The 11,102-nt window shown below is 45.6% G+C and overlaps 1 protein-coding gene across 1 annotated transcript in view; it reads left to right on the top strand.

Annotated features, from left to right (window-relative positions):
* LOC122564106 (claudin-4-like) overlaps positions 1-10,722 on the top strand; it is a 43,127-nt gene extending 32,405 nt beyond the window's left edge. Inside the window, exon 2 of the mRNA XM_043718671.1 lies at positions 9,350-10,722. Within this exon, the coding sequence (XP_043574606.1) occupies positions 9,350-9,983 (634 nt within the window). The 3' untranslated portion in view covers positions 9,984-10,722. The remainder of the gene's footprint in view (positions 1-9,349) is intronic.
* The last annotated feature ends 380 nt before the right edge of the window (positions 10,723-11,102 follow it).

The following is an 11,102-nucleotide window of genomic DNA, read 5'->3' on the forward strand; positions in this document are numbered from 1 at the left end:
TGGAGGGTTGTTTTTCAGACTGGAGGCATGTGAGCATTGGAGTGCCACAAGGATCGGTGCTGGGTCCTCTACTTTTTGTAATTTACGTAAATGATTTGGATGCGAGCATAAGAGGTACAGTTAGTAAGTTTGCAGATGACACCAAAATTGGAGGTGTAGTGGTCAGTGAAGAGGGTTACCTCAGATTACAACAGGATCTTGACCAGATGTGCCAATGGGCTGAGAAGTGGCAGATGGAGTTTAATTCGGATAAATGCGAGGTGCTGCATTTTGGGAAAACAAATCTTAGCAGGACTTATATACTTAATGGTAAGGTCCTAGGGAGTGTTGCTGAACAAAATGACCTTGGAGTGCAGGTTCATAGCTCCTTGAAAGTGGAGTCGCAGGCAGATAGGATAGCGAGGAAGGCATTTGATATGCTTTCTTTTATTGGTCAGAGTATCGAGTATAGGAGTTCGGAGGTCATGTTGCGATTGTACAGGACATTGATTAGGCCACTGTGGGAATATTGCATGCAATTTTGGTCTCCTTCCTATCGGAAAGATATTGTGAAACTTGAAAGGGTTCAGAAAAGCTTTATAAGGATGTTGCCAGGGTTGGAGGATTTGAGCTATCGGGAGAGGCTGAACAGGCTGGGACTGTTTTCCCTGCAGTGTCGGAGGCTGAGGGGTGATCTTATGGAGGTTTACAAAATTATGAGGGGCATAGATACGATAAATAGGCAAAGAATTTTCCCTGGGTCGAGGTGTCCAGAACTAGAGGGCATAGGTTTAGGGTGAGAGGGGAAAGATTTAAAAGAGACCTAAGGGGCAACTTTTTCACGCAGAGGGTGGTACGAGTATGGAATGAGCTGCCAGAGGAAGTGATGAAGGCTGGTATAATTCAAAGTTTAAGAGGCATTTGGATGGGTATATGAATAGGAAGGGTTTGGAGGGATATGGGCAGGTGGGACTAGATTGGGTTGGGATATCTGGTCGGCATGAACGGGTTGGACCGAAGGGTCTGTTTCCATGCTGTACATCTCTATGACATAAACACAGTGGCTATTACAGCATGTCACAGGTTCGAAATATTGCGACAAGTAACTCACCTCCTGACTCCCCAAAGCCTGTGCACTATCTACAGGGCACAAGTCGGGAGTGTGATGGAATACTCCCCACTTGCCTGGATGACAGCAGAGAAAGTGAGGACTGCAGATGCTGGAGATCAGAGCTGAAAACGTGTTGCTGGAAAAGCGCAGCAGGTCAGGCAGCTCCAAGGAGCAGGAGAATCGACGTTTCGGGCATGAGCCTGATGACAGCAGCCCCACCAACACTCAAGAAGCTTAGGACATAGAACATGGAACAATACAATGCAGAACAGGCCCTTCACTCCTCGATGTTGCACTGACCTGTGAACTATTCTAAGCTCTTCCCTCTACACTATCCCATCATCATCATCCATGTGCTTATCCAAGGATTGTTTAAATCTCCTGAATGTGGCTGAGTTAATTACATTGGCAGGCAGGGCGTTCCACACCCTTACCACTTTCTGAGTAAAGAACCTGCCTCTGACATCTGTCTTAAATCTACCACCCTCAATTTGTAGTTATGCCCCCTCGTACAAGCTAACGTCATCATCTTAGGAAAAAGACTTTCACTGTCTACCCTATCTAATCCTCTCATCATCTTGTATGTCTCTATCAAATCCCCTTTTAGCCTTCTTCTTTCCAATGAGAACAGACCCAAGTCTCTCAGCCATTCCTCATAAGACCTTACATCCAGACCAGGCAACATCCTGGTAAATCTCCTCTGCATCTTTTCAATGCTTCCACATCATTCCTGTAATGGGGCAACCAGAATTGTACACAATATTCCAAATGCAGCCGCAGTAACGTTTTGTACAGTTGCAGCATGACATTGCAGCTCCGAAACTCAATCCCTCTATCAATGAAACCTAATACACCGTATGCCGTCTTAACAGCACTATCAACATGGTGGCAACTTACAGGGATCTATGTACATGGATTCCAAGATCTCTCTGCACATCCACACTACCAAGAATCTTTCCATTGACCCAGTACTCTGCCTTCCTGTTATTCTTCCCAAGGTGCATCACCTCACATTTAGCTGCACTGAACTCCATTTGCCACCTCTCAGCCCAATTCTGCAGTTTATCCAAGTCCCCTTGGAATCTGTAACATTCTTTCACACTGTCCACTACTCCACCGACTTTAGTAACATCTGCAAACTTACTAACCCATCCACCGATGCCTGCGTCTGTCATTTATAAAAATGACAAACAGCAGTGGTCCCAAAACAGATCCTTGTGGCAGTTAAGCTTGACAATATCCAGGACAAAGCAGTCACTTGATTGGCACCACATCCACTCCCTCCACCACTGATGCTCAGTCACAGCAGTGTGTAATATTTACAAGACACACTGCAGAAGTTCACCAAAGATTCTCAGACAGCACCTTTCAAATCCCAGACAGCACCTTTCAAACCCACGACCACTTTCATCTAGAAGGACAAGGGAGCACCACCAGCTTCAATCTCCCCTCCAAGCCACTCACCATCATGACTTGGAAATATATCACCAATCCTTCACTGTCACTGGGTCAAAATCCTGGTATTCCCTCCCTAATGGCATTGTGGGTCAACTCACAGGAGGTGGACTGCAGCAGTTCAAGAAGGCAGCTCACTACTATCTTCCCAAGGGCAACTAGTGATGGCACTAAATGCTGACCAGCCAACAATGCTCGCATCCGACAAATGAATAAATTTTTAAAAATTCATTTAGGATCTACCCATCTCCTGTGGCTCCACACATCGAAAACTTGTTGATTTTTAAGGGGCCCTGATTTCTCCCTAGTTCGTCTTTTGCTCTTAATAAACTTGTAGAATGTCTTTGGATTCCCTTTGTATTATCTACCAAAACTATCTCATGTCCCCTTTTTGCCCTCTTGATTTCCCTCTTCAGTACAGTCCTACACTGCCTATACTCCTCAAGGGATTCACTATATCCCAGCTCTCTATTCTAGACATACACCTTCTTCTTTTCTTGACTAGACCCTCAATATCTCTCATTATCCAGTGTGCCTACTCTTACCAGACTTGCCCTTCACTCTACCAAGAACATGCTGGGCAAGAATACTCATTATCTCGTTTTTGAAAACCTTCCACTTGTCAGATGTCCCTTTACCTGCAAACAGTCTCCTCCAATCTACTTATGAAAGTTCCTATCTTATATCTTCAAAATTGGCCTTGCCCCAATTTAGAACTTTAACCAGTGGATGAGACCTGTTCTTTTTCATTGCAATTTCAAGACTGATAGAATTATGGTCACTGATCCCAAAGCACCTCCCCATGATACCTCAGTCACTTGCCGCTGCCTTATTTCCCAAGAGGAGGTTGAGGGTTCTGTTTCTCTAGTAGGGCCCTCTGCTTACTGATTGCTATTTTTTCCTGAATACACTTAACAATTCCTTCCAACCAAAGCCTTTAACACTGTGGCAGCTCTAGTCTATCTTCAGAAAGTTAAGATCCTCAATTATTACAACCCTATAATTTTTCCAGCTATCTGTGATTTCCCTAAATAGTTCCTCCTCAATTTCCCACTGATTATTGGTGGTTCCACAATACAATCCTAAGAAAGTGATCATCCCCTTCTTATTTTTCAGTTTCACCCATATCACCTCACTGGACAATCTCTAAGAAATATCTTCTCTAAGTACTGCCATGATGTTTTCCCTGATCAAAAATGCCACTCCCTCTTCTCTGTTTCCTCCCCTTCTACCTTTCCAACAGCATCTGTACCCAGAAACATTGAGCTGCCCATCCTGTGCCATGGTCCAATCCATGCCCTGAGTTCATAGAGGCATAGACCACAGCACAGAAACAGAACCTTCAGTCCATCTCATCCATGCCGACCAGATATCCTAAATTAATCTAGTCCCATTTCTAGCACTTGGTCCATATCCCTTTCAATCCTTCCGATTCATATATCCATCCAGATGCCTTTTAAATGTTGTAATTGTACCAGCCTCCACCACTTCACGTCCATACCACACGAGGATGGCTTTCAGGCCTTCAGCTCCTTCCTCTCCAACAGACCCATCCAGTCCCCCTCCACCAATATCCTCCTCCCCCTCGCCAAACAAGTCCTCACCCTCAATAACTTTTTCTTCAACTCTTTCCATTTCCTTCAAATCCAGGGAGTGGCCGTGGGCATTCAGATGGGCCCCAGCTACACCTGCCTCTTTGTCGGCCATGTCGAACAGTCCCTCCTTAGTACCTGCACAGGCACTATGCCCCAACTCTTCCGCTGTTACATCGATGACTGCATTGGTGCAGCGTCCTGCACCCAGGCTGAACTGGACCAGTTCATCGACCTTACCCACAGCTTCCACCCCATCTTTAAATTCACAGTCTATCTCGGACACCTCCCCCCGCTTTCTTGACCTCTTCATTTCCATCTCTGGCGACAGTCTACAGACAGAAGTTTACTATAAACCCACAGACTCCCATAACTACCTGGACTACACCTCCTTCTACCCAATATCCTGCAAGAACTCCAACTCATTTTCCCAATTCTTCCACCTCAGTTGCATCTGCTTGGATGAGGAGACATTCCACTCACGAGCATTCCAGATGTTCACCTATTTTGAACAAAGTGCTTTTCCCCCCTCTGTCATCCGGACAGCCCTCCACCATACCTCCTCCATTCCCTGCTCCATTGCTCTAAACCACCTCCCCTCCAAACGCAATAAAGACAGGGTTCCCCTGTCCTCACAAACCATCCCACCAGTCTCCGCGTCCAATGTATCATCCTTAAATACTTGCACCAAGGCCAACTAGATTGCACCACCAAGAACATCCTCCCTACCTCACCTGTCTTTGCCTTCCATAAGGACCGTTCCCTTAGCCAATCCCTGGTTCATGCCTCTGTCCTCACCAACCTAAACCCCCCCCCCCCCACCAAACCCGCTGGTACCTTCCCCTGCAACCATAAAAGATACAAACCCTGCCGGCACACCACCCCCCCCCTCACCACCATCCAGAGTCCCAAACAGTGGGGCAGAGGGTCACCTGCCTCTCCTCTGATCTAGTTTACTGTATCCTGCGCTCCCGATGTGGTTTTCTTTACACTGGGGAGATCAAATGTAAACTCAGGGCACATTTCGTCGAGTATCTCAGCCAGGTCTGCCCATTTTAATTCCCTCTCCCATTTCTTTCTGACATGACCATCCTTGGCCCCCTCCATTGCAACAGCAAATCAGACCGCAAATTGGAGGAACAACACCTCATCTTCCGCCTGGGCTGCCTACAGCCTGGAGGACTCAACATTGAGTTCTCCAATTTCAAATAACCTCCTTTCCCATCCCCAAACTCCCTTTCCAATCCATCCTCCTCCATTCCATTCCTCTGACTGACCCTTCCTTCCAGATTCATTCCTCCCATCGACTAATCAGGTTGTATTCTCTATCTGTGTTCACCTATCCCGACCTCACCACTCCACCTCTCTTCCCACCAAAAACCCTCCCCCATCCCCCCTCATTCTGAAGCACCCCGTACACCCACCCCCAATCCTGAATAAGGGTTACACGTCTTGATGCTGCCTGGCTTGCTGTGTGCATCCAGCCTCCTGCTTGTCCACATTGGATTCCAGCATCTGCAGTTTTTTAATCTCCTCCACTTTCTCTGGCAGCTCATTCCATACATGCACCATCCTCTGTGTGAAAAAGTTGCCCCACAGGTCTCTTTTAAAACCTTTCCCTTCTCACCCTAAACCTATGCCCTCTAGTTTTGGACTCTCCCACCCCAGGGAAAAGACCTTGTCTATTTACTCTATCCATGCCTCTCATGACCTTATAAACTTCTATCAGGTCATCCCTCAGCCTTTGATGCACAGGGAAAACAGCCCCAGCCTGTTCTGCCTCTCCCTGTAGCTCAAACCCTCCAATCCTGGCAACATCCTTTTAACTCTTTTCTGAACCCTTTCAAGTTTCACAACATCCTTCCCGATAGGAGTGAGACCAGAATTGCACAAATTATTCCAAAAGCGGCCTAACCATTTGTCTTTCCTGTTAGGCCTCTTGTATTGCAATAAATACAGTTTAATTCACCAGTCTACCCTTATTCCTGCCATGCTCTTGCCTGCCTTGTCTATTTAACTTGCTGTCTTTAATTTTTGTCAATTTAACTTGCCCTCCTTAACTTCTGTACTAGCCTCAACCTTCTCTTTTGTCTCAATACTGTTTAGGATTCAAAGCCCTGCTAGATAGTTTAAAATCTTCCGAGTAGCTCTAACAAATCCCTCCGCCTAGATAATGGTCCCACTCCATTTCAGGTGTAACACTTCCCTCTTGTACAGGTTACCTCGGCCCCAGAAGAGTTCCCTATTATCCAAAAATCTGCATTCCTGCCCCCTGCACCAACTCCTCAGCCAGATATTCATCTGCCCTATCCCCCTATTCCTACTATCATTACCACATGGCACAGACCCTTGAAGTCCTGTTTTTTAAACTCCTGCCTAACTCCCCATATTCACTTTGCAGGACCTCATCCCTTTTTCTACCTTTGTCATTGATACCAATGTGTACAACAACCTCTGGCTGTTCCTGCACCCCTTTAAGAAATTGCTGCAACTGCTCTGAGATGTCCTTGACCTGGCATCAGGGAGGAAACACACCATCCTAGAGTCTGGCACAGAAATGTTTGTCTTGGTCCCTGATTAGAGAATCTCCTATTATAATTGCTTGCTTGGACTTTGCCAGGCTCGATTTAAGAGCAAAGCCGTGGTGCCACACATCTGGCTGCTGATGATTTATTTTCCCCTGAGAGGCTGTCTCACCAAAAGTATCCAAAGTGATATACTTGTCTGAGATGGGTCAGCCACACTCTCTGCCTACGTCTCATGGCAGTCACTTGCCTACCTGACTGTACTTGCGCTGTGACCACCTCCCTGAAGCTACTATCTATTATTCTCTCTGAATCCTGTATGCTTCTCAGCGTTAATTGACCCTTGGGGCATGCTTCTGAAGAAAGAGATCTCAGGGTGCAAGAGCATATTTGCTTTGTAGGTAGATAGGATGGGGAAGAAGGCTTGCATTCATTGGTCAGTGCACTGAATATAGGAATTGGAATATCATGCTTTAGCTGTACAAGTAATTAGATTAGATTACTTACAGTGTGGAAACAGGCCCTTTGGCCCGACAAGTCACACCGAACCGCCGAAGCACAACCCACCCAGACCCATTCCCCTACATTTACCCCTTACCTAACACTACGGGCAATTTAGCATGGCCAATTCACCTAACATTTTTGGATTGTGGGAGGAAACTGGAGCACCCGGAGGAAACCCACGCAGACATGGAGAGAATGTGCAAACTCCACACAGAGAGTCGCCAGAGGCGGGAATTGAACCCGGGTCTCTGGCGCTGTGAGGCAGCAGTGCTAACCACTGTGCCACCGTGCCGCCCATGTGAGGTCACTTTTAGAATACTGTGTTCATTCTGGTCTCCTAGCTATAGGAAAGATGCTGTTAAACTGGAAAGGGTTCAGAAAATATTTACGAGGATGTTGCTGCCATTGCAAGGCTTGAGCTATAGGGAGAGGCTGAATAGGCCGGAGCTTTTTCCCTGGAGGATGAGAAGTGACTTTATAGAGGTCAACAAAATCATGAGCAGCATGGATAGGATGAATAGCCATTGTCTTTTTCCCAAGATAGGGGAGTCCAAAACCAGTAGGTATAGGTTTAAGGTGAGAAGGGAAGATGTAAAAGGGACTTAAGGGATAATGATCTCACAGAGAGGGTGATGCCTGTATGGAACAAGCTGCCAGAAGAAGTGGTGGAGGTGGGTACAATTACATTTAAAAGGCATCTAGATGGGTATATGAATAGGAATTGTTTAGATGGATATGGGCCAAATGCTGGCACATGGAACTAGGATATCTGGTTGGCACAGACGAGTTGGACCAAAGGGTCTGTTTCCATGCTGTACAACTCTTATGACTCTATGAACTGCTGCTCCAACCAATCCTGGTCTGAGAGGAGCTGCAGCCAGATACACTTCCTGCAGACATAGTCACCAGGGACACTTGACTGCTCCCTGATCTCCCACATCTGACAGGAGGAGATACCCCTTCACTAACTGCCATCTCCGCCCCTTTAACAACTAGACTTTTTTTTAACTGAACCCTTTAAAGTTTAAAAACGTTCTAGCCACTTAAAGACAAACGAGATCTGTCCATACCCTTGCTCAACCCACCTTGACTTGCTCACCAATCCACTGCTACCATTGGTGCCACTTACTTTCTGAACTGTTACATCTGGTCTACTCCTATCCTCAGTGGACCTGTTGTAATACTAAGGGAAACAAACACAACAGTCCTCCCTGTTCCACTTCCCTAAACTCCTACACTTACTCAACCTCCAGTGTTTCACTGTTTGCATCTAGCAGCCATAGTAAGCTAATAAGATAGAGGTAGGTCACATCTGCAAGTAGATGAATATGTTGCATTTCCTCTATGTACGGTGGTAATAGGAGGCAGTCAAGAGGAAGATCCTGGGAGTACACCCGAGGTAATGCTGCAGCAGTGGGACAAAAAGCCATTGCAGATGATTTTCTGGTTAAGACTGAATGTTAAAGAGCAGATGCAGGGCTGGGCACAGCCACTGACTGGAACAACAGAGAAGATAAAGAGGTGCTGCCACTACAATGACCTGGAGGACAGGCACACATCAGTATGATGCAGCACCAGAGATATTTTTTGTGTAAATTAATCAAAGATGTTGATGTCAATTACATGCTTATTGATGGGACTGGAGGATAGTGATCCTTTGTTTTTTTTCCATTTGTTTCTTCTCTTCCCTTCCAATTCGTTAGCATTCCATCAGAATCAGATAAGAAAATATCAACGGTCACCGTTCAGTCGGCACCTCCCATCAGAAGAATCAGAGAATGAAATGATGGCAGGGGATTTGTTTTAGATTAACTCGATGAAACTTTACGATGCAGCGAGAAATTAAAGCTGCAGTAGGTAATGCAATTCACTAAAACGGCGTTGTTTTATTCATGAGGCGAATTGCCAACACAGATGCCAATGCTTTATTTACCAGCCCCATTCAGGTGCCTCTTCATTTAGCAAAAGAATCTGAAACTAGATGACAGTAACTTCGGAATCTGGTCCAACGGGTATTCCCTGTTCTCAGCAATGGTAAACTGAGAACAGGAACAAATGCCCGCCCACCACTCAGGGGCTATAATTGCCACTGCATTTCAGATCACCCTCAGCTCGCTCCGGATCGGGAAATCAGAGCCAGTTTGTTTTGGTAGCTCGCCGATTACTGCCACCCAAGTTCCAAGAATGGCATCAATGGGACTCCAGATTCTGGGCATAGCTCTGTGTGTGTTCGGGTGGCTGGGAGCTCTGCTCACCTGCGTCCTTCCCATGTGGAGAGTGACCGCTTTCATTGGGAACAACATCGTGGTGGCGCAGATCATTTGGGAAGGGCTTTGGATGAACTGTATTGTTCAGAGCACCGGGCAGATGCAGTGTAAGGTGTACGACTCGCTGCTGGCCCTCTCGCAAGACCTGCAGGCTTCCAGAGCTCTGACCGTTATCTCCCTGGTGGTGGGTATCATCGGTATTCTGGTCTCCATTGCTGGAGGAAAATGCACCAACTGTATAGAAAATGAGGCAACAAAGGCCAAGGTGACGATTATAGCCGGAATTATCTTCATCCTCTCTGGAGTGCTCACCCTGATCCCAGTGTCCTGGTCTGCAAACACCATCATCAAGGATTTCTACAACCCACTGGTGACGGACGCCCAGAGGAGGGAACTTGGAGCCTCCTTGTACATCGGTTGGGGAACCTCGGGTCTGCTGATCCTCGGAGGGGCTCTGCTCTGCTGCACCTGTCCTCCCAAGGATGAGAATTCGTATTCAGCAAAATACTCTGCACCTAGATCTACAGCTCCGAGCAAGAACTACGTGTAACTTGGAAATGGATAGGTCCGAATCAATTTCCAGAGATAAGATCAGACCAATGTTGTACACTGTCTATATTGTTTGGCATTCGGCGAATTAAATCAATGTACTGTAAAACTAATTTGCTATATCAATATCCTAACAACAACTCGAGTAATTAACATTGAACCGTACCTGCCTGTTCTTAGAGTGATCGATGTAAGGAAGGATTTGAAGTGAGTGCACTTACACCCATCACAAACTCATAAATAGAGATTGGAAATGTGGCCAGAGTTTGAATGTGGAGATGTTTAAAAAAAGGATTTTTGTTGAGAGATGTTGATGTTAATATTTTGCATAATATCGATGTTCAGCAGCAGTGGACCTAATGTATAGCAATGTAACCGCGTTTCCAGTGAGAGCAAAACTTTCCTTTCTAACTCTAATAGTGACCTGGCACTCGGAATATCCGATGAGTATTGGAAAGAGGCAGCCGCCGCCATTTCACATCCAGCGTGGAAGTGATAGCTGTGAAATGGGTCTCGACCCACTCAGAATAGTTCAGTGTATTAAACAACGTGATTTTAATACCAGATCCCATTTGTATTCTATGGTGGAACTTGTATCTCGACTTTTCATTGTATATTGTTCTCTTAATGTTCCTTCCATTCATGTATTTTTTGAAGATTATCTTTTTCAAACAGTCTTGTCTGCGTACTTATTTGGACTGTATATCATGAAGGCCAAAATAAAAAGTACATCTCTTTCACAACGTCTTGTAGTTTTATCTGTGGGTTTAAAAAGAATGTCAGGTGGGAGAGAAGAGGGGTAGGCCTAAGAAGGCAACAACAGAAAAAACAAAAATAAACTCCTGTAGCACGCATCATAACTAAGAAGAGCAGGTAAATTATGGCAGACATGGACTGAATCCTTGGTTGAATACATTTGCAGCAGTAACTGGTTCATAGCATAAAACAGATGGGAAGGCACTGGAGAAATAAGAAAAATGTTTACTCATTATCAAAACTGAGAAATTGAATTTCAGTCAGGACAACTTGTACTTATGTAGAACCTTTCACATAATCAAGTACCTTATAGGCACATAATGAAACAGAATTTGACAAGAGGTTTACATAAATCATGTTTGTG

The sequence above is a fragment of the Chiloscyllium plagiosum genome, chromosome 28, assembly GCF_004010195.1.
Source record: "Chiloscyllium plagiosum isolate BGI_BamShark_2017 chromosome 28, ASM401019v2, whole genome shotgun sequence".
Classification (NCBI taxonomy): Eukaryota; Metazoa; Chordata; class Chondrichthyes; order Orectolobiformes; family Hemiscylliidae; genus Chiloscyllium; species Chiloscyllium plagiosum.